Raw genomic sequence first — 21,974 nt, 5'->3', positions numbered from 1 at the left:
AATAGGACACGAATTCAACTGCACAGGGCCCAGCAGGCCATGCCGGGGAGCTGGGTCTTGATCCAAAGAACAACAAGGAAAGGTAAAGAGGTGAGTGGATCCAACTTAAGTTTGTACAAGGTCGTTCTGTATCTCGGTGTAGAAAACTGGAAAAATGGCAAGAGCAGAAGTGGGGAGACAGCTGGGCAGCTGTTGGTCACCGAAATAAGAGATGACAGTGGCTCGGACAATCCAGCCACATGTGGAAGTGGATGGACTGGAGAGGTCTGTGGAGGTGAAACTGACAGGGTGCTGGGGGCAGGAGAGGGAAGAGTCTAGCAGGACTCTCGGGTTTCTGGTGGGTACATCAGTCCAGCGGGGGAGGATGCTGAACTAGGCTCTAGCCTGAGAGAGAGACTGTCAGAGAAGCCTGGCTTGGGAGCCTGCCTAATCTGGCTCAGGACCTCACCTCTTTCTTCTCCTTGGCCGGAGCAGACCTGGGCTGACAGCAGGGTCTCTCTCTGCGACTATTTCCCTGCACCTGTTTCTCTGGGGCTGAAGGATGTGGTTGTTCCTCCCATCCACGCGACAGAACTGAGATGGGAATGTGGGATTCAGGCAGGGGTCCCCCAGTCTGGCTGCACCTCAGGGACTGGTAACATTAAAAGGAGGAAGAGAACGAGGAGAAGGACAACTCCCACTTTCTATCACTGTTACTTCATTTTGAAAAAGTCACCTTAGCACCAACAGTAAGGCTCAAACCCCAGAACTTAATGAATGCACTTTACAGAAAAAGCCATGGAGCAAACACCATGCACTGAGTCCATGGTTTTTTTTTTTTCGCTAGAACCTGGGCTGGGCATGTCACCCAGGATTTCCCCAGAATTTCCCAGACACGCCCCTGGCTCCATCCCTCACCTCCTTCCCTGGTCATCTTCCTCAAACTGCATCCCTCCTAACTCTCCCCGCCCCCTTCCTCTGTTTCTTTCTGGAGCATGCCTGCCATATGACATATGCTGTACTGATTAGCTGTCTTCTCCCCAGCAGAACGTCAACTCCATGAGGACAGGGATTTATGGGTATTTTGGTCATGACCGTATCCCCAAGGTCTAGAGCGGTGCCTGGCATGTGGTGGATGCACTGGAAATATCTGTCGGATGAATGAATGAGAATTTGCTCACAAGAGTAATGCATTAAAACCTGCACCTGTCCGTTCATCAAACACTTACTAAACAGCATGGAAACTAACAGGCCAAAGCCCTGTCTTTCATGAAAAAAAATAAAATCCAAGATAGGAGTTTCCCCTTTATAAAGAGGAAAGCAGCCCATCAGTGTAAGGCCTCACTGGGAAGCCAGGGGGCCCAAGAGAGGGCCTCAAGCCTGCTCCGGCCCTGGCAGGACTCTCAGCCCCAGACTCCTGACCCCCAAGGAGGAAGGGTTGCGAGCTCTCCAGCACCAGGGGCCCGTGCCAGCTCACCTTCTCCGGGGAAGACCTTTGAAGCCTGAGTTGAGTTCAAGCTTCAAAAACACTGTTTAGTTAAATTACGTAAGTCGGGAAACCATGGTTGGCCTGAAAAATCAGTGATGATCCTTTTTTTTTTTTTTTTTAATAACGATGTTTTATAAATTGAGGGAGATGATTCAGTGAAGCTTCCAGGCTTTCCCTCTAAAGGTGTAACAAATTAACTCTCAACAGAAACAGCCAGAGGGGACCTCCCTGGTGGTCCGCTGGTTAAGACTCCGTGCTTCCACGGCTGGGGGATGGAGGAGCATGGCTTCAACCCCTGGCTGGCCGCGTGCCACAGAGCGCTGCCGAAAGAAAAAAACGAAAGAAGGAAAGAAAGAAACAGCCAGAAACAGGAGGCAGGCAACCTCCAAGGGCTTTACAGGTGTTCACTCATTTAACCGTCCGGACAGCCCAGGAGGTGGGTTACTGCCACCGCCATCCTCATTTGCTAGATGGGTCAACTCAGGCACAGAGAGGCCAAGCAGGTGACCATGGAAGGCCTCATAGACAAGGTGACTTTTTTTTTTTTTGCGGTACGTGGGCCTCTCACTGTTGTGGCCCCTCCCATTGCGGAGCACAGGCTCCGGACGCGCAGGCTCAGCAGCCATGGCTCACGGGCCCAGCCGCTCCTGTGGGATCCTCCCGGACCAGGGCACGAACCCGTGTCCCCTGCATCAGCAGGCGGACTCTCAACCACTGCGCCACCAGGGAAGCCCGACAAGGTGACTTCTGAGGAAAGTCTGGAAGGGAGTGAGGAAGCAATGCTGGGAACACAGAGTTGGGTCAGACTTTGCACACCACCACCACCCCCTCCCGAAAGGAGCGGCCAGTCTGGGGGCAGGGGGTGACAACTGGGCAAACAGAGGATCTCAGTCCAGTGTGGGAAGGGCTGAGATGCAAGCCCAGGGGGCTGCAGGAGCACCCAAGGACACATCAGGGTAGCCTGAGGGGATGGGGGGGTGGCGGCTTCCTGGACGTGGCGATGCCAGGTAATCCCTACACCCTATTACAATCAGTGGGATCAGAGTTAGGCAGGACAAAGGAGGGATGAGAAGCAGAGGGGGGAAGCAGGGAGCTGTAAGGGCACCCAGGCAGAAGGCACAGCAGGGGCAAAGGCCCAAGGCAAGCAGCAGCCGGGTTTGTCAGGAAAGTATGAGCAGCTGGGAGGCACAAAGGGGTGATGGAGGGCCAGGGGGCCAGGGCTGGACCACGAAGGGGCTCGAGCACGTGGCGGAGGGGCTGGGACTTTGTCCTCAGGGTGCTGGGAGTGGCGGCATGAGCGGAGGGGCCTTGGTCAGCCCTGGGGGCAGGAAGCCCCCCACACGCAGGCTGGGAGGGGATGGACTGGAGGGGAGAGACTGGGGAAACAGGAGGAGACAGCGGTGAGGGTTCAGGTAGAAGAAGATGAAGCCTGAACTGCTGCAGAAGAGGGAGCAGGGCAGAGAGATGGAGAGGGCAGGGGGGACGGGGCTGAGAAACGACAGGCTATGGGAGACGAGGGAAGGAGGGCTGGGGTGGCGTCTGGTTGGTGATTAAGGTAGTTAGCAGCGTTTGAATCACTTGTTTCAGACACATCCAGGGAGATGCCCTGGGGCACCGTGGGAGGGGCGGCCCTGCCAACACTGCGAAAAAGGACAGGAGCTCATGTCAGGAGGAGTTCACACTTCCCCATTTGGCACAAACACCAGAAGCACCCATGGGCCAGGTCCTGGGCGGCGCAATGCTGGGACCCAGAGCTGAGTCACATGTGAGCCTGTCTGGCGGGGGAGACAGATATGACCCCAGACATCTCAGGCCAGGGCCCAGGGCTGCGGCAGAGGGGGGCAATGGGAGCCCAAAGGGACAGTCAGAATGGGAAGGAAACCAGAAGAATTGGGTCCCAGGACCCCAAGACGAGCCTGTCCCCCAAACAAGCAACCCCCCCTGCCACACACTGCCAGAGCTGTCATTAGGCCAAGTGGCTGTTGAGTGAGAGCAGGACTTGGTTGCATTTTGACCTGACGGCGGCTAGAGCTGCCTAGCCAGTGATCCGGCAGCCAACAGCACCTCCACAGGCGTGTCCTCACCTGTCCAACAGGATTAACAATATCTAAACAGGGGAATTCCCTGGCGGTCCAGTGGTTAAGACTCTGCACTTTCACTGCCGTGGCCAGGATTCAATCTCTAGTTGGGGAACTAAGATCCCACAAGGCATGCAGCATGACCAAAAAAAAAAAAAAAAATCTAGACGGTATTGAAAGGACTGAATAGGCTCATCTCCATCAAGGACCCGGAACGCTGCCTAGTGCATCGTAAGGACCCACTAAAGGTGAGTTGTTAATGATGCTTAAGTTTTCATGCGAGGGTCAGGCCTCCAGGCCCCGTACTGGGCAATGCTGGGGACACAGAGGTGGACTCCTGGTCTGATGGGCATTGCGGGGTGGGGACATACACGGATGGACAGTCACTGCCTTCAGTCTGGTTTAGGCCAACTACTGAGACAAAGTGGCTTGAGGGACTGTCTCTGATTTATCTCTGTCTGGACCATCTTCTGTCTGGGGACAAGTCAGGCCCTCAGAGACCTTGCCCTCCACCCCTCTCATGGAGGGTATGCTCTCATGGAGCTTACCATAAGCTATACCACCAACTTGTCAGACTGGTTTTCATCTCTAGCAAACACACTTCTCCCTTCCCAGCGTCTCCTCACTTGCCCTGGGGCTGTGATAGCTTCTGGGTTCCCATAGGACCTCCATGACAGCACTTTTTCTGTGCTGAACAGTCAACCGAGTGTGCAGTGCAGCCGAGTGGGTGAAAGCCTGGATTGTGTGCAAAGCACTAGCTGGGATGAGGAGTCAGAGGGATCTGGATCGGAATCCCGGCTGTGCCCCTTCCCAGCTGAGTGACCCCTCTGCGCCTCAGTTTCTGCGTGTGTTAAACAGGAACCACGGCTCCTCCAGCAGGTAAGAAAAAGAGAAGGTAACTCGCCCTGCACACAGTTCTCAAGACAGTGAGTACAGAACTGGCGGAAGGGGAACGGGGTCATGACCCAGAAGGGCTGGGTTTGAATGAAGAGGGATCGGGCGTCAGAACCTCTCAGTTCTTGACCTTTGCCCTCAGGTGTGACTTTGACGTTTGAGGGAAGAGCTGCAGAGGATCAGAGGTACCAGAAGACCCTCATACAGTGTGCGCTCTTGACCCCGGAAGTATACGGCCGCGGGGCTCAGGGAGGAGGGAGAGGGGGGCCCGGTCACCTTCACGGCGAAGTCGATGACCCTCTTGACAGCCACAAGCGCGCGCAGCTCCGCCATCTTCCCTCCGCGGCGACCCGCCGGGTCAGTCCTCACCCTCGGCCTCACGGTCCGGACGCCCCGCCCCCTGTCCTTCTCTGCGCCGGTGCCCCGCGCCACCAGCCAGTCAACCGCTGCGGTGCCCGCCTCCCCGCCCCGACAGAGGACCAATCAGGAGGCCTGAGGGGAGGGCGGTGCGGCAAGCGGATGCGGGCCAATGGGGAGAGGATCCTGGGGAGGGAGGCGGAACCCGGAGGGGAAGGGAAAAACTGCTTTGTGAAGGGGGCGTGGCCGAGAACTAGGGGAAAGGTCTTGCGGGGGAGGGAAGCGTGGCCAGGGAGGAGTTTCAACGAGTAGTCCTAAGCTTCTCCCAGTGCCCTAGGATTAGCCCTCTCCCCTAGGTCCGCACCTCTTACTCGCCTCTCCGAGTCGCGGTGCCTATGTGTCCGAGTCCCCCCATTCTCTCCGTGCCCGTGTTCCTCATCCCCTCTATGATCGTGCCTCTACGTTCCCCCATATCTGTCCTCCCCCGTCCCTGTCTCCACTTTTCCTCCATGTCTGTGTCCCTACATCCTCTCCACGAGCCCTTGTCCCCTCCTGACCCCACTACCCCCTGTCCCTGTTCCCATCAAAACTCTTGTCCTGTCCATGACCGAATCTCCGTTCCCGTGTCCCCCCATGTCTCCACGTTCCCTATAGGTTCGTGTCCTTACTTCCTCCCTGAGCCTCCAGGTACCCCCGTGTCCGCGTCCTCAGGTCCCCCAGAAAGGCACGTGGAGCCGCGGCAATGGAAGCAGTTCCTTTATTCTGCCCCAGGCAGCTGCGGTCATAAGCACACGGGGAATCCACTGATGGCATCCGTGCTCTGCATGATCATGTCCGCCAGCAGAAAGCAGAAGCCTGGCGGGAAGGGAACGGAGGGCGGGTGGAGGAGGGTGAGTCCTAGGGCGGATGGTCGGGAGGGCCCCGGGGACTGGGGTTTGGGGCTCCAAGGGCGTTTCTGTCGGGTCCACGGGAGCCCAGAGTGGAGTGTGTTCAGGAGTCCCTGGGAGGTCACTGTGGTGTTTCCTGGGAGGACAGCTGGGGCGTCTCTGCAGGGAGGGGGGGGTCCTCGGGGCAGGCTCCTCTCCACCCTCTTCCGTTATCCAGGTTACCCGCGAGAACAGAGAAGGGTAAAGCCAGCCACCCCGAAAAACAGGACCAGGAGAAGAAGACGTCGTTTTTCCCTGCATTCTTCACTGCGTAGCCTGTCATGGCGATCAGCTGCAGCAGGCCTGGGCCCCGCCCACCCGCCAGGTGAGGGTGGCCAGGGGGCTGCACCCAGCCTCACCCTGACCGCGCCCACCGCCTCAGACCACGCCCTTCTTGCCCGCCCTCCCGTCCCTGCTCTACCCCATCTCCCTGGCCCCGCCCCTGACCCCGCCTCTTTAGCTCCTCCCCCTCGGGGCCCCTACCTCCTCCAGCTACCAGGCCCACCCTATGCCGTCTCACCGCAGAGGAAGAAGATGGCACTTGTGGTCCGGCCCCGCGAGTCGCCCTCCTGGCACAGAATCGGCAGCCCCATCACCAAGCCCACGATGCTGCAGCCCGCCGCCAGCACCATGCACGCCCCGGTCACCGCCAGCATGGCTGGGGAGAGCGGGCCGCATCAACCCCGCTGGCGCCGCTCCTGGCCACCACCCCCATCCGCCGGCTCCGAGCTGGGAGCAGAGTCAGGGTTTGGGATGGGGACTTGGAAGTTACATCGTGAGCGGCGGTTAATGTTGCAACAGGGAGGCAGGTCCCCGAGTTGGGGTTCCTGGTGGCCTGGTCACGGAGGGACAGCTGGATCTTAGGCTGAAGTGGAAGGGCTGGGGGCGGGGGCACCGCAGGATGTGCCCGGCTGTAGTGTCAGGAGAGGGGGCCAGCTGTGGTCAGTGCTGGGGGGCTGTCTGTCCAGTAGGGGGGGAGGGTCTGACAGCTGGGCGGCGGGGCCTCACTCTGGCAGGAGATGTTGGAGCAGGTGCCCCCGCTGCACTCCTGCCACAGGCCACTGTGGCCCCCAGAGTAGCGGATCCAGTAGTTGGTGGCCATGGACAGAATGGTGAGGATGTTGGCCAAGAAGCCCAGCAAGGTGCCCCCACTTTGAAGGCTCCACTTCACCCCCATGCCAGGGAGGCTGCTGCCGAGGACCACACATGCAGGATTGGCCAACGCTCCTCCCACCCCCAGGTCCCTGAGACCCCCTCCTGCATGTCCCTCCATATCCCAGATGGCTACCCCTGCACCCCTGCCTGGTGCCCCTACTTCTGGGACCACCCCCCTCAGGCCCCTCCCAGACCCAAGACCACCTGCCCCCTCAGGCATCACTGCTTAGGAACCTTTGCCTTCCAGAGACCTCCATCCCCCAGTAGACGTGACTTTGGCCTGTCCCTTGCCTTCCCCACCACACACCCACCTAAATGACTCACCCACAGCTCCCAGGGCTTCTCAGACAGAGCCCAGAGGGTGGGAGAAGGGAGACTGGGTCTCTGTGAGGCAGCAGGAGTTCCAGAACCCCCTTCTCTAGTGGCCATTTAAAGAGATAACCACCCACCCACCCATACACGCACACACACACACACACACACAGAAGCAGCTCTTCTGGCAAACTGACAGCTCAGAGTCAGGTGGCAAGTCTGGGGGACCCTGAGGGCCATGACATGGTAGCCCGTGTCCTAGAAGCTGCTCTTCCCTTGACCCCATAAGCTCTCCTGGTCCCCAGCTCTCTGTGCCCTCCCAGGCCCCCATGCAGCCTCCTGCCCCTCCCTGCACTTCTCAAGGCCGGTTCTCCTGGAGAACTCCATTCTGCATCTTCTTGCCAGGTGAGCTCCAGTGACCACTGATGCTCTGAGGGCATCCCACACTGCATCTCCAGCCCAGGTCCTCACCTGCTTCTGACCACCTCCCAGACCCTGACACCCAACCACATCCCCATTGATCTCAGCATCTTCCACCAAACCAGGGAGGACACCATCACCCCATCCACACCCCTGGATGGACCACACCCCTGGGCACTATCCTCGCCCTCTTCCTGCCCCTCACCCTACAAAGCCCTTGGATCCCTGAGTCCAGTTCCTCCCACCCCCTGAAACTTTCTGGCTCCTTTCCTCCTTTCCCTCTCATGCCCTGGCCCCAGTGCACCCTTGTCCTGTCTCATGTCCCACCTGTTGGATTGCCAAGCTCTTCTCTCCCCTTCAAGCCTCCCCCATGGGCCCCAGAAGGAGCTTTCTGGCACCCAGGCCAGACGCTGTCCCTCCCCTGCTCACACCCTCAGCTCTCCATCACCCTCAAGAGACAGTCAACTGCTGGGCTAGAGGTGCTGCCTCCTACCCGCCTCTCCATCCTCATTTCCCCTCCTGCTCACCTTCTACAGTGGACCACAAAGCACTATTCTCCATCCCCTGAGAACTCCCAGCCTCTCCACGCCTTCACCTTAGGGTCCCTCTGCCTGCATTACCTTCCCTCGGTATTTAGGTGTTCCCTAAACACCGTCTCCCCAGAAAGCTCACCTCCACACCACACCCCTCCTCCAGACACAGCCAGTCTTCCTGCCACACCCGCCCTGGGCTCTGCCTGCCCCCACCGGACTTGGAGCCCCTGGTGGGCGGGGCCTGATCTGACTCACCTCAGCGTCCCCAGTGGGAGGCCCAGCAGAAAGGATGCACTCAGGAAAAGCCAGCTGAAAGAGTGAATTTGTTCTTTTTCTTTCTTTCTTTATTTTTTTGGCTGCACCCCGCGGCTTGCGGGTTCTTAGTTCCCTGACCAGGGATTGAACCCGTGTCCCCTGCAGTGGAAGCATGGATTCTTAACCTCTGGACCACCAGGGAAGTCCCAAGAGTGAATTTATTAATGAAATGAGGAAGGCGCGCTAAGGGTGACAAAATCAGAAGGGGCAAAAGGAAAGAGCTAAAGGGAGAAAGACAAAGGGAAGAAAAGAGATAGAGGATGGAGAGACAAGGGCCCTGGGGCCAGGCCCGAGCCCACACTGGTTCCCACTCTGGTGGGAGCATCTCTAGGGCAGGGCAGGTAGCAGGATTGACTCCTCTCTGGGTGCCCAGTGTCATCCACCGTGGAGCTGCAGTGTCGCTGGCTTCTGTTGTGGTAGCATTAACCTCAGAATAACCAGATCCCAGCAAATTTTTATTGAATGAATGAAGACACAAAGGAAAGAGCTTGCAGACGCTGGGAGTCAGGGCAAGAAGGAGAGCCAGCTGTCTTCATGGTTCCTGATGACGCCTTCAGAGAATGGAGCGCCAAAGCCGTCCTGTGGTTCACATGGCCTCATAGCCAGGCCGGTGGGCCCTGTAGTGAGCTCCCAGACTCAGGCCACCTGGGTTGGCAGAGAGAAGTTACACCCTGGCTCCTGCCCTGCTCCCTCAGAGCCCCCAGCTGGGCCCCTATCCACCCCTGGAACTCCCCAGGGCAGCAGTCACCTGCACAGAGAAAGAGGACAGTTGAAACCCAGCCCAGGTAGAAGGACCAGGAGAAGAAGGAGTCGATCTGGGGGTGTCCAGGCTGCTTCCACCGCTCGATAGTGTAGACCACCATGGCCACTAGCAGGGAGAGGGCTGGGGATGGAGACAAGAAGGATGGCTCAGCCCCTCCGCGAAAACTCACCAGGTCCCAGCGCCCCAAGCGCAGCCCGGAGTCCTTACCTGCGGCAAAGGCTATGAAGGTCGAGACAATGGGGCCGCGTCCAGCGGCAGACAGTGAAGGGATGCAGGACATGACCAGAAAGCTCACAGAGATCAGGCCCCACAGGACAGCCAGAACGCAGAAGCTCTGTGTCACGCGGATATAGCCTGCTCAGAGAAGGGACCGCTAAGTGCCCGTCCCCTCAGGCCCTTCCCCACCCCAAGAGAGACCGCTCCCCCTTACCTTCTACTGAGCCCTGATCTCCCCTTGGCCAGAGGCCCGAGTGAGACGAGGAGCTGGGCCCCTCGGCCACAAACCAGAAATTCGTGCTCAGAGCCACCAAGAGAGACAACAGGCCCAGGGAGCTAGTGAGCAGGGCCAGGGACCGGCAGGGCTCCATGGGGGCGAAGGCTGGGTTTCTGGGTCCCGGGTGATGAAAAGCCTGGTGATCCAGATTCCTGGGTTTCTGAGAAAGGAGGAAGCTCTGCCCCCCGGACTCCTGGGAGAGTCAAGCAGTTGGGGCAGCTGGGGGACCTGTGGTCCTTCAGATCAGACTAGTTTGGTCTCACCCAGTTCGTGGCGGCTGACTCGTCACACATCCTCTCTTCCCGGCTTGCATCGGCACCCGCCCCCCACCCCTCGAGGTTCTCCTCACAGTATATGGTGGGGGGAGGGCCCTGGAGGTGTCACATTGTCCGTGGTTTGGGTGGGTAGAGTGTGTCTCTACAGACGTTTCCATACCTCCTGCCCTCGGAGCCCTCCACACCAGAGGGGGCTTCCTGTAAGAGGTGAGAGAGAGGCTTGGGAGGCCCAGAGGTGGGGTGTGGTGAGTGAGGCCAGGGTGTGAGTTCAATGGGAGGGGGAGGTGTAGCCAGAGGGGACCGTTGGGGGATGCATCATTCTTTCCTGTGGGTTCTGCAACCTTCCGTTCTGGCAGACAGGGGCCCCAATTCTAGGGTCTCCATAAAAGGAGGGGGAAGGAGGCTAGGATGCTTGGGGCTGAAGGAGGAAGCTCTAGGAAGCCTAGACTCCAGGTCCTGAGCGTGGGGACACAGACTCCCGGCTCCTTACTTAGAGCTTATGCCCAGGGCAGGTAAACAGCGATGGCAATTCTGAAAGTTTGTGGCGGGAAGACATGCCCACATCCTCATCTGATACATGAGTTCACACTTAGTGCTGTTTCGAGCAAGGCTTTCCGTCTGGTGTGCTTCATCAACGGGATCTGGGTTTCTGTGGTCGGGGAGTGGGAGTTGGGGGTCAAGGATGTCAGTGCAGGACTTTCTGGCCCTCCCCTCACAGCAGCATCAGGTCCTGGGCCCCACCTCAAATAGAAGGTGAAGGTACCACAGCCCAGGTGGAAGGCCCAGACAAACTTGACCTCTACGAAGCAGGAATGACCTGGGAGAGGACTTCTGTCCCGCAGATGAACTGAGCTAACAGTCCCAGGAGAGCTGGCGAAGGGGAGAACCAGAGTGACCCAGGAGGCTCTGTCCTCTTCCTTGGTTGGAGACTCCAGTTTGCAGGCCCCCATCCTTCTCCCAGATGCTCACCAGTGGGGTAACTGGCCGCTCCTGAGGACAGGCTCCCAGAAGGGGATTCAGGTCCTGAGCAGCTGGGGTGCCACTCCCAAAACGGCTCCTGTGATTAGCTGCCGGACCAGCTTCGGGAAGTCTCAGCTGAGGGCACGTGGTGATCACACGCACAGAACCCATCTGAGATCTTTTTTTCTCTCTCTCTTTTTCTTTTCTGGCCTCACTACATGGCTTGTGGGATCTTCGTTCCCCAACCAGGGATTGATCCCGGGCCCTCGGCAGTGAAAGAACGGAGTCCTAGCCACTGGACCGCCAGGGGATTCCCCCCATCTGTCATCTTGACCCCATCCCAAACCCAACACCATCCTGACCGCAGGCAGCTCCAATCCCATCCTTAGCCCCACCCCTACCCTCCAACCCAGCCCCGTTCTCATTCCTAACAACAAATTCAATCCCATCCTTTTATTTATTTTATTTATTGGTGTGTGTGTGTGTGCCACACCGCATGGCGTGCGGGGTCTTAGTTCCCTGACCAGGGATTGAACCCCAGCCCCAGCAGTGAAAGCGCTGAGTCCTAACCACTGGACAGCCAGGGAATTCCCTCAGTCTCATCCTTAACCCCAGTTCCAATTCCAAACTCCAGCTCCAACCCCAAATTCAACCCATCCCAATCCCCAAACCTAGGGGCTTCCCTGGTGGCGCAGTGGTTGGGAGTCTGCCTGCCGATGCAGGGGACGCAGGTTCGTGCCCCGGTCCGGGAAGATCCCACATGCCGCGGAGCGGCTGGGCCCGTGAGCCATGGCCGCTGAGCCTGCGCGTCTGGAGCCTGTGCTCCGCAACGGGAGAGGCCACAACAGTGAGAGGCCCGCGTACCACAAAAAAAACAAAAACAAAAACAAAAAAATCGCCAAACCTAACCCCAAAACACAACCCATTTCTCAACCCCAACTCCATCCCTGAATTTAACCCCATCCCTATCTTCTCACCTAACCCCATTCTTATTCCCAAACCCAACTCCAAACTCAACCCCATCCCCAAACCCAAACCCATCCTCACCCAGACGCTTAACCCTCTCCTCACATCCATCCCCACACCAGATGGCATTTCCAGTCTCAACTCCAGCCCCAGTCCCACCCCCACTTCCTTCTTCATACTTCTCCCCGACCCTGTAATTCTTACCTCAATCCCAGCACACCCCCTCCATTTTTTATCTTCATCCAACCTCCAGGTCCAAGCCACTGGAGGACTGAGAGCAGAGGGGGGGACATGATTTGAATCATGTTTTAATAAAAATTCCTTTAAAGTCTAAAAACAATAAATGCTGGGGAGGGTGTGGAGAAAAGGGAATCCTCCTACACTGTTGGCGGGTATGTAAATTTGTACAACCACTATGGAGAACAGCATGGAGGTTCCTTAAAAAACTAAAAGAAAAAAACTAAAAAAAACTAAAACTAAAAAAAAACCTAAAGAACCCGCTTCCCTGGTGGCGCAGTGGTTGAGAGTCCGCCTGCCGATACAGGGGACATGGGTTCGTGCCCCGGTCCAGGAAGATCCCACATGCCGCGGAGCGGCTGGGCCCGTGAGCCATGGCCGCTGAGCCTGCGCGTCCGGAGCCTGTGCCCCGCAATGGAAATGGAAGAGGCCACAACAGTGAGAGGCCCGCGTACCGCAAAAAAAGAAAAAAAAAGAACGTACTGTGTAGCACAGGGAACTCAATATTCTGTAATAACCTATATGGGAAAAGAATCTGAAAAAGAATGGATATATGTATATGTATAACTGAATCACTTAGCTGTACACCTGAAACTAACAGAACATTGTAAATCAACTATACTCCAATATAAAATTAAATTTGAAAAAGAAAAAATGAAAAAAAAATCCTTTAGATACTGTGTAGAGAATGGACTGCGGGGGCAGGGATTGGGTGGGGTGTGGGTAAGGGTTGAGGCTGAGCTGGTTAGAAGTCTGTGGCAATAAGCCAGGTGAGACATGATGGTGGCTGGGATCAGGGGGTAACCATGGTTGACCAAGAAGGGGTCCAATTCCGAATACATTTTTAAGGTGGAGCCAAAACGATGTGCTGATGAATCAGATGTGAGACGTCACAGAAGGAAAGCTATGGAGGGTGATCCCAATGTTTCTGGCTTGAGCAGCTAGATAAAAATGGACTTGTCGGGCTTCCCTGGTGGCGCTGTGGTTGAGAATCTGCCTGCTAATGCAGGGGACACGGGTTTGAGCCCTGGTCTGGGAGGATCCCACATGCCGTGGAGCAACTAGGCCCGTGAGCCACAACTACTGAGCCCGCATGTCTGGAGCCTGTGCTCCACAACAAGAGAGGCCCACGCACTGCGATGAAGAGTGGCCCCCGCTTGCCACAACTAGAGAAAGCCCTCGCACAGAAACGAAGACCCAACACAGCAAAAATAAATAAAATAAATTAATTTTTTTTAAAAAAAGAAAAAAGACCTTAAAAAAATTTAAAACAAAAATGGACTTGTCATTTACTAAGTTGGGGGAGGCCATGGGAGGAGCAGATGCGAGGTGTGAGAGAGGTCAGGAGCTCAGACTTCAGATGTGTGAAAACTGAGATGCCTCTTCTTTTCAGGTGGAAATGTTGAGTAAGTAGTTGGAGATACGAGTCTGCAGTTATAACATCATTATTATTGCTAGAGTCAGCCCCTGTAAATATGATTCCTGGAATAAGTCTCAGGAAATACTTCTACTTAAATAGGCCTCAATAAATTATAATTAGAGAAGAAGGCTTCCGTTGCTATTATTACTAGAGGAAGCCTCTATAAATATAGTATTTTGGTTATTTGAGGAGGTCCCAATAAATATTTCTAGGGAGTAAGCCTCTATTAATATAACAGTTCCTAGCCTAGGCTGTAATAAATATTCTTATTATTGGAATTAGCCTCCCTAAATAGTCTTATTATTTCGTGATAAGCTTTAGTAAATCTCATGGCAGTTGGCACAAGTTTGTTGAATGAACTAATGAATGAGTGAGTGAAGAGAAGATCAAAGTCACGAATGATGGATGAAGAGGCAGTGCAGGACGAGGTGCAGATCAGACTTCTGGTGTTTCTCCCTGGAAGGGTCCATCCAGGGAGGGGCCAGGAGGTTGGGAGAGCCAACTGGAGATGGCGCGAGTGGGCAAGGAGGTTGTTTTTCCACAGTTGTTCCTTTTTTTTTTTTTTTTTGGCTGCACCGGGCAACATGTGGGATCTGAGTTCCCAGGCTGAATTCGCTCAGTGGCGTTCTGGAGGGCTCCGAGGAGCTCTGGTTGTCTCAGCACAGAAAGAATTCAGTGAGAGGCAAAGTGATGAGATAAGAAGCAATTTATTAGATTATGAGAATAGGATGCTTGTGAGGCTTACAAGTGGGTGGGCGAGAGGGTGCCACGCCGAGAACTTAGTGGGCTCCTGTTTTATAATCAAAGGAAAAGTGGGGAGTGGGAGAAGACCACCTCCTTCCTCATTCTTGAGTAGACGTCATGCTTCCATCGTCAGCTCCGCCTCCAGGTTGGGCAGGGGAGTTTTTTTGTCCCTACATGGTCAAGCCAGGACTGTCATGGCACTATGGAAAAATTATTTCAGGTCTCAGTACAATGAGGGTCTTTCACTTTGAAATATCACCTTTCCATAAATTATTGTCTTGTATGTGTGCAGAGAGAATGTCATGGGGGTTATTAACTTACTGAGCTCACTGGGCAGGATGTGGGTCTCACGCCACCATTGTTTTATTGTTTGGGGCATGTCTCATGCTTCTGTCGCACGGTTTTGTTGCTAAGCAAACCTGCTTGGTTTTGTGGTTAAGCAAACCTGCTTTCTTAAGTGATCATTAACTTATAGGGGTCTCCCATACTTTTTCTTTACTTACAATCCCCTAGTGTAAGTAAATCCTCTATTTAACTAATCCCCTATTTAATTACCTACTTTGTCCCTTTATTCTGTCCCTATCATGACCAGGGATAGAACCCATGCCCCCGGCATTGGGAGTGTGGAGTCTTAACCACTGGACCACTGGGGAAGGTCCACAGATCTTTTCATTTATCGTGTTATCCTACTGTGATATTATGTTTTATAATAAATATATATTGGGTCTTTGTCCCCACTTCTGGCATAGGGATCCTAAAACTCTTGGAATTTCCTAAGTTGTGAGAGCAAGGGGAACCAACCACATGATTAGAGGGTCAGAAATTGCAGTCCCACCCCTTGACCTCCTGGGAGGGGAGAGAAGTTGGAGATTGAGTTCAATCACAAATGGCCAATGATTTAATCAATCATAACTATGTAATGAAGTCTCCAGAAAAACCCAGAAGGAGAGGATTCAGAGAGCTTCCGGGCTGGTGAACACGTGCTTTCTGGGGGAGAGTGACCTACTTGGAGAGAGCATGGACGCTCCACACCTCTTCTCACTTACCTTGACCTGTGAATCCCTTCCATCTGGCTGGTTTTTGTTTGTTTGTTTGGTTGGTGTTTTTTGCGATACGCGGGCCTCTCACTGTTGCGGCCTCTCCCCTTGCGGAGCACAGGCTCCGTACGCACAGGCTCAGCGGCCATGGCTCAGGGGCCCAGCCGCTCCGCGGCATGTGGGATCTTCCCGGACTGGGGCACGAACCCATGTCCCCTGCATCGGCAGGCGGACTCTCAACCACTGCGCCACCAGGGAAGCCCCATCTGGTTGTTTTGAGTTATATCCTTTTATAAAAAACTGGTGATCTAGTAAGTAAAATGTTTCCCCGAGTTCTGTGAGCTGCTCTAGCAAATTAATGGAACCCAAGGAGGGGGTTGTTGGGACCTCTAGTCTATTGCTGGTTGCTCAGAAGCACAAGTGACAACCTGGGCTTGTGATTGGCATCTGAAGTGGGAGGCGCGGTCTTCTAGGGCTGTGTCTTTAACTTGTGTGATCTGACACTTTCTCTAGGTAGATCGTGTCAGAATTGAGTTATTCGCTTGGTGGTGTGGGGAAAAAACACACCCATCAGAATTGGACCTACACATTGGTTTCCTAGCAGTTGAACCCAGGGACTTTCCTGACGGTCCAGTGGTTAGGACTCCGCACTTCTACTGCAGGGGGCCCAGGTTCGATCCCTAGTGGGAGAACTAAGATCCCACACATCGAGGGGTGCAGCCCAAAAAGAAAAAGGTGAATCTAGTAGGGTGGGGACTGTGCAATTTATCTCTGTGCCCATCTCTCCTACAGGAACTGAGCAGGCAGGCCTACTATAATGCCACCACCCCTGCCCCATTCACCACATTTCACCCCTCTTTCTCTCCACTCGAACGCCTCAGGGACCACACTTCAGTAGTTTCCGTCAGTTTTATTAAACTCCAAAAAGTCTCTCTAATGGATATTCCATTTCTCTAACAACCCCCCTGGTGGCTGGGGCCTTGGGTCTCCTCAACTGCCTCCACCAGGCCCCAGGAACCAGGATTTCAGGCCTCTAGACCCACCACCTCCTCTTCAGTGACCTGACTTTGACATCCAGATGAAGTCGGGGCACACATTTGGGTTCAGCGGGGAGTGGACAGGCGCCGACATTCATTCATCCGGTAGGCACACATGTAGAAAATTCCTGCGCGAGAAGAGATCCCGGTTGACCCCGCCCAGCCCCCCATCAGCCCTCCCAGCCCCTGCTCCCAGCCCCAGACACCAACACAGCATCCCCTTTCTCCCTGGTGTCCACAGGGCTTGGAGTCTGCCTTCTGGTTCAGTGCCGGGGGCGCCTGTGTGGGGCCCCCCCATCATCTCACCCGGACACTGGCCTTTCCACCCCCAAACCCAGTACCTGCAAAGAAGGTCATGAGCAGGGCTACCCAGCCCAGGATGTAGGACCAGGAAAAGCGCCAATCCCCGAAGCGGCGACCGAGGAAGCTGACGGTGACTCCAGTGTAAATGGCCAAGGCCAGCAGGACAAAAAATGCTGGAGAGAGAGGTCGGGGGTGGGGGTGGGGGAATGGGGATGGGGGCGGGTTTGGAGATGGGGGTGGGAATGAATAAATTGAGAAGGGGGTATGGGTGCAGGTAGGGATAAGGGTGAGGATGGGGGTTGAGTTGAAAGTGGGAGTAAAAATGAATGAGGGGTAGGGTTAGGGTGGGAATGGTGTGGGGTTGTGTTGCGTCATAAAGAATCTGACTGGTCTTTGTCTCTGGTTCCTGGGAGGGAAACTCTAAATCCTTGGAATTTTCTGAGTACTAGGAGTGTCTTTGTTGTTCTTGGATCACACCTGAGTTTATGTTGATGATCAGAGATGACTCAGGGATAGCAGCTGGTCAGCAGAAAGACCAGCCGTGGGAATAGAGGGTTGGGGCTTTGAGCCGCTTGGGATCAGTCCAACCTCTGGGGAGGAAAGGGGAGCTGGAGATAGAGTTCAATCCCATGGCCACTGATTCATGCCCTTGTAATGAAACTCCAGTAGAAATGCTGGATGCTGGCGGTCACTGGAGCTCCCTGTTTGGTGAATGCACGGATGGGCTGACGAGCCCTAATTCTGCAGGGAGAGTGCATGGAAACTCCATGTTCAGGACCCCTCTCCGGCTTCACGCTATGCATCGTGCTGGTCTTGAGTTGTACTCTTTATGATAAAACTGTAAGTATTGTTCTTTCCTGAGTTCTGTGAGTTATTCTAGCACATTTCTGAACCTGAGCAGGTCCCGGGAACCCCTGAATCTGTAGCCGATTGGTCAAAAGTACAGGTGAGCTGGGGACCCCACTTGCAGCTGAAGTAGGGGCAGTCTGGTTGGGAACCGTGCCTTTAAACCTGTGGGCTTTGAGGCCAACTCCCGTGGTTAGTGCCACAATTGAACGGCAGTACACAGAGCTGGTGTCAGAACTGACTGGCATTAGAAATAGTCCTGAAGTTGTCGTCGAAGGTGGAGGGGGGATTTGGGTGCGGGTGGAGTGGAGTGAGGAACAGTGGGGAATGGAAGTGGTGTTGGGGGTAGAGCTGGAGAGGGAGCTGGGAGGGGGCAGGTGTAGGGGGTGAGTCACTCACTGGAGGCGAAAAACACGATGCCCGCAGAGAAGGGCCGGGAGAAGCGGGTGAAAGTGGGCTGCTGAGCGAACGCCATGATGCCCATGATGATGCCAGAGGTGGCGCACAGGGAGGACAGGATCATGAAGGCCCGGGTGGCATTCCAGTATGCTGTGGGAGCACCCCACAGTCACTCCTGTGCCTTCCTTGCCCTCAGTGGTGAAGGCTGCTACCTCTGAGGGCAGGAATGCCTCACCCCCCTCTCTATTCCTGACCTAGCTCCTCCTTCACCTCTCTGAAAAACCCTTTCTCTTCACCTGGCAGACTCCTATTCATCCTCCAAAGCCCGGCTCCCAGATCCCCTCCTCTGGGAAGCATCCCTTCTCCCCTCAGGCACCATCCTCACTCCCTGCTCTGGGTTGAGACTCTCTTTGCCTGTTTCCCTCTCCAGCCTGATTGCTCCCTGAGGACAGGGACCTGGTCGACTCTACACCACAGACACCAGCAGAGGTTTGATTTGCACATGGGCCTGGAGAAATGCTTGTTCAATGAATGAATGAGTGAGCGAATGCCGATTTCCCATATCCTCCTGCTACTCACTCTCTATCCTCTCTCCCATGCTCCCTTTCCCTTCCTTCATACCACTTACCCATATTTAGAAATGTCCCATTAATTTATTTCTAACTTGTTTATGACGTCTATCTCTCTCCGCTGAGTTCTCAGCTCTGCGAGGGCAAGGGCCTGGCTTTCTCACTCACTGCTGTATCCCCAGCACCTAGTGCCTGGCCCGTAATAGGTGTTCAAGAAACATGTTGAATGAATGGAGATGCCCTGGGAACACTCATCATGATCGCATCTCGCATTTGGCAACTCTCGAGTACGCGCCAGGCTCTCTTCCCATATATGATCCTATCTATTCTTTCCAAGAGCCCTATGGTCTAAGTAAGATTTTCATGACCATTTTTCAAGTGAAGGAATGGAGGCTCAGAGAGATGAAGCGATTTGCTCAAGGTCCCATAATTAGCAAAAGGACTGGAGTTGAAAGCCAAGCTCCACGCCCTCCGTGCTTTTTCATTCTGTCTTAACTGCTTTTTCATTCTGTCTCTCGGAGAACCCATGACGATTATCACCCCGGGCAGAACTGGGATCCTGCCACTGAAAAAGCCTTAGATCTTTGCAAAATGCAGTCTTTTGTCTTGTGAAAGTCTAGGGGAGAACAATTCCTGGATACTTCTCCACGGATGTTGTTATGGGCTGCTGGGTTGCGTTGTGTCTCCCCTTTCAAGTTCATATGTTGAAGTTCTAACTGCTCCCCCCTCCCCCCACTGCCTCGGAATATGACCTTATTTGGAAATAGGGTCTTTGCAGATGTAAGTAGTTAAGATGAGGTCATACCAGAGTAGAGTGGATTTCTAATGCAATATGATTGGTGTCCTCATAAAATGGGGACATTTGGAGACAGGCACAGACAGGCACACACCCAGGGGAGCATCACGCAAAAATGAAGGCAGAGGTGGGCTGGTGCACTTACAAGCCGAGGAAAACCAAAGATTGCCGGGCAGCCACCAGAAGCTAAGAGAGAGGCAGGGAACAGATTCTTCCTCACAGCCCTCAGGAGGAACCAACCTTGCAGAAACCTCGATTTTGGACTTCCAGCCTCCAGATCTGTGAGGCGATAGATTTCTGTTAAGCCACCCAGTTTGTGGTACTTTGTTACGGCAGCCTTAGAAAAGGAATACACGTGCCTCTGGGTATTTAAAAGTCTGGAGGACTTATGGGGGATGTTATAGCCTATTTCTTTCCCATGGTTGGGCTAATGCAGGGGTGGAAAACACAGATGCCTCTGAGGCTTCGCTGCAGCTGTGAATAAAGGCAGGAGACAGCAGGCTGCATGGGGAACACGTATGTACCAGCGATCAATGATCAGCTTCATCTTTAGACAAAACCTTCCCTATTCGAATCACAGTGCGGTTTCTGTCTCCTGAGGGGCCCCTGACTGGTGTACCCCATTTGAAGGGGGCATTTGCTTCTCATAACCAGCTGGCCACGGGCCTGGAAAAGACAGGCAAAGCTGGATTATTCAAGAAGAGCTGCAAGTCCAGATTTTAATGTAAAAATCTCCAGATTTTTAAAATACTGGTAATGACTTTGGAAACTTTAAAAATGCTATGCATACACGTCCTGGGTTGGGTTTGGCCTCTGGGAAGCAAACCCAGGACTCCTGCTCTAATTTTGGTGATTGGATTACGACAGCTATACGATGGATGATCAAATTAAACCTGCTGTTTGGACAAATACCCAAGAATCAATCGGGGTGAGGTATGTCCCTGAGCCTCTCAATCTTGTGGTCATGAAGATATCAAATGAAGCTGAAGACCTCCATCCAGCCTCCCTCTCTCCCATCCCCAGCAGAGGGAACTCAGAGTGTCTGGTGGTGTTCCCAGTCTGAAGCAGGAGGAATGGTAGAAGTGTGACAAAGGACACAGCCAGAAATGAAAAGGATGTACGAAGTCAGCCAGATGGGGCTCTGAGACTGGTAGCCCAGGGCAAACCTTTCCACTTCTCCCTGTCTCAGTTTATCCCTCCAGCAAATGGGTAGGTTTGGTAAGATGGGGTAGGTGAAATCTGCCACAAGCCTGGCATATCACAGGGCTCAGTGAGGGTTGGCTCCTCTTCCCAACCCCCTCTCCAGAAGAACTGACTTTTTGAGGTCAAGTATCGTGTCTTAATTCACAGACACAACGGAACAGCCCTCTTAGTGTTGTTGGGACACCGAAGGGAGTTAATCCAGGCAAAGCGCTTAGAATAGCATGTAGGACACAGTAACAATACATGCCAGTTATTGTTATTATTATTACTACACTATGATTGGATACAGATAATATAGAACATGTGATATACTATGTATTATTAATATATTATATAATGTATATTGTATAATATATATTATGTAATATACTCTACATCTCTATGCATCTCTCTTTCCATATATATGCATGTATACATTTGACCCTTGAACAGCACAGGTTTGAACTGTGCAGGTCCACTTACATGAGAATTGTTTTCAATAAATACATACAGCACTACACTATCCGCGGTTGGTTTAATCCCCAGATGCAGAACCACCGTGGATACGGAACCGCGGATACGGAGGGCCGACTACATGACTCGAGCATCCGGAGGCTTTGGTATCCACGGCGGGTCCTGGAACCAATTCTCTGTGGCTACTGAGGGACTGAGGGAAGACTGTGCATATATACAAATATACATGTATATGGAAAGAGGCACGTAGAGGTACATAGTATATTATAATAATATGTATTATATAATATAGATTGCAGGAATCCTATACTGTAAGTACTATTTTTATCTCCATTTTTTCAATATATAATGTATTATATACACGTATCTATCTATATACACATCTACATACACACACATATATACATATACACATATGTTACATGGCTTGCCTCACAGCAAGTATTAAAAAGTATCTCACCCAGTGTTAGCAAACTCAGGGTCCCTATTGCTTCTGTATCCTCCTGGTACCTAATATAGTTCTTGACACCTAGTAGATATTTAGAAAATGCTCTTCTGATAACCCCAGCCCCAACTGCTATACCTGACCTCTATTTCATGCCAGGAAATGTCACCTCTCTACTTAACCTCTAAATCGGTACATCCTGTAATTGTACTAGAAAAAAATACTGAAATCCCAGTTCTGCCCCTTCCACGCTGAGTGACCTTGGGCCGGACGCTTTCCCTCCCTGAGCCACAAGGTTCTCCATCTGCAAAACAGGTGGCCTTTCCACCGTAAGGTTCTGCCCCGCGTGAGGCTCTGACCCCAGGCACAGCCCAGACCCTGCCCCGGAGCCTCACCGATGCTCTCCGTCTGCAGGTAGCACTTGCTGCCCAGGCAATATCGCCACAGGCCCTGGTGGGCGAAGGCCCCTGACAGCCGGTACTGCATCCAGTGGTCTGTCGCCGTGGCCACCACCAGGAGGATGGTCCCCACCCAGGCGCAGAAGAGGCCGCCACCCATGAAGCTGTACAT

General features: G+C 53.8%; 4 protein-coding genes and 1 long non-coding RNA gene across 12 annotated transcripts in view; 1 reads left to right on the top strand and 4 right to left on the bottom strand.

Annotated features, from left to right (window-relative positions):
- Positions 1–4,876, bottom strand: part of ETFB (electron transfer flavoprotein subunit beta) — an 11,962-nt gene extending 7,086 nt beyond the window's left edge. For 3 of the 4 annotated variants that reach the window (XR_009537317.1, XM_060132686.1, XM_060132685.1), the window contains exon 1: positions 4,717–4,876. Coding sequence is in view for 3 of the 4 variants with exons in the window: in XM_060132686.1 (XP_059988669.1) it covers positions 4,717–4,773 (57 nt within the window). In the remaining variant the exon portion in view is untranslated. The remainder of the gene's footprint in view (positions 1–4,716) is intronic. The other variant, XM_060132687.1, reaches the window with a different exon arrangement.
- LOC132510503 (uncharacterized) lies at positions 4,221–16,875 on the top strand. 2 transcript variants are annotated; one of them, XR_009537319.1, is made up of 5 exons: positions 4,221–4,425; positions 4,583–4,625; positions 5,569–5,687; positions 5,902–6,048; positions 16,632–16,875. It is a non-coding gene; the product is annotated as an uncharacterized LOC132510503 (long non-coding RNA). The 2 variants fall into 2 exon arrangements; XR_009537318.1 differs by lacking the exon at positions 16,632–16,875 and adding an exon at positions 6,249–6,659.
- Positions 5,448–8,598, bottom strand: CLDND2 (claudin domain containing 2). Its single transcript, XM_060132694.1, has 5 exons — positions 8,395–8,598; positions 6,732–6,910; positions 6,244–6,381; positions 5,907–6,026; positions 5,448–5,652 (listed from the first exon to the last, which is right to left on the bottom strand). The coding sequence occupies exons 2-5, from the start codon at positions 6,898–6,900 to the stop codon at positions 5,579–5,581; spliced, it is 501 nt and encodes a 166-aa protein (XP_059988677.1). The 5' UTR covers positions 6,901–6,910; positions 8,395–8,598; the 3' UTR covers positions 5,448–5,578.
- On the bottom strand, positions 8,611–10,005 carry NKG7 (natural killer cell granule protein 7). 3 transcript variants are annotated; one of them, XM_060132690.1, is made up of 4 exons: positions 9,652–10,004; positions 9,429–9,575; positions 9,207–9,341; positions 8,611–9,103 (listed from the first exon to the last, which is right to left on the bottom strand). In XM_060132690.1, the coding sequence occupies exons 1-4, from the start codon at positions 9,806–9,808 to the stop codon at positions 9,045–9,047; spliced, it is 498 nt and encodes a 165-aa protein (XP_059988673.1). In that variant the 5' UTR covers positions 9,809–10,004; the 3' UTR covers positions 8,611–9,044. The 3 variants fall into 3 exon arrangements, with proteins under 3 accessions (XP_059988673.1, XP_059988672.1, XP_059988671.1); XM_060132689.1 differs by having other exon boundaries at positions 8,611–9,341; positions 9,652–10,005; XM_060132688.1 differs by having other exon boundaries at positions 8,611–9,575; positions 9,652–10,005.
- On the bottom strand, positions 16,457–21,974 carry LIM2 (lens intrinsic membrane protein 2). Of its 2 annotated transcripts, none has more exons than XM_060132691.1 (4): positions 21,665–21,974; positions 17,939–18,088; positions 16,732–16,866; positions 16,457–16,518 (listed from the first exon to the last, which is right to left on the bottom strand). In XM_060132691.1, exons 1-4 carry the CDS (start codon positions 21,972–21,974, stop codon positions 16,457–16,459), a joined length of 657 nt encoding a protein of 218 aa, XP_059988674.1. The 2 variants fall into 2 exon arrangements, with proteins under 2 accessions (XP_059988674.1, XP_059988676.1); XM_060132693.1 differs by having other exon boundaries at positions 21,800–21,974.

The sequence above is a fragment of the Lagenorhynchus albirostris genome, chromosome 19 (assembly GCF_949774975.1).
Source record: "Lagenorhynchus albirostris chromosome 19, mLagAlb1.1, whole genome shotgun sequence".
Lineage (NCBI taxonomy): Eukaryota > Metazoa > Chordata > Mammalia > Artiodactyla > Delphinidae > Lagenorhynchus > Lagenorhynchus albirostris.
The sequence above is the reverse complement of the archived record's forward strand: the minus strand, read 5'-3'. Positions and strand labels throughout refer to the sequence as shown.

Excerpts from the sequence above, each read along its gene's own strand:
- LIM2 (XM_060132691.1), bottom strand. The coding sequence starts at position 21,974 with ATGTACAGCTTCATGGGTGGCGGCCTCTTCTGCGCCTGGGTGGGGACC. Across the intron at positions 16,867-17,938 it reads CATCGTGTTTTTCGCCTCCA|CATTTTTTGTCCTGCTGGCC; the intron begins GTGAGTGACTCA and ends CTCTCTCTCCAG. Across the intron at positions 16,519-16,731 it reads GCTCATGACCTTCTTTGCAG|GAATTTTCTACATGTGTGCC; the intron begins GTACTGGGTTTG and ends CTTCTCGCGCAG.
- CLDND2 (XM_060132694.1), bottom strand. The coding sequence starts at position 6,900 with ATGGGGGTGAAGTGGAGCCTTCAAAGTGGGGGCACCTTGCTGGGCTTC. Across the intron at positions 6,027-6,243 it reads TGCCATCTTCTTCCTCTGCG|GCCTGCTGCAGCTGATCGCC; the intron begins GTGAGACGGCAT and ends GGCGGGGCCCAG. Across the intron at positions 5,653-5,906 it reads ACCCTTCTCTGTTCTCGCGG|GCTTCTGCTTTCTGCTGGCG; the intron begins GTAACCTGGATA and ends CCTTCCCGCCAG.
- NKG7 (XM_060132688.1), bottom strand. The coding sequence starts at position 9,808 with ATGGAGCCCTGCCGGTCCCTGGCCCTGCTCACTAGCTCCCTGGGCCTG. Across the intron at positions 9,576-9,651 it reads AGATCAGGGCTCAGTAGAAG|GCTATATCCGCGTGACACAG; the intron begins GTAAGGGGGAGC and ends TTCTCTGAGCAG.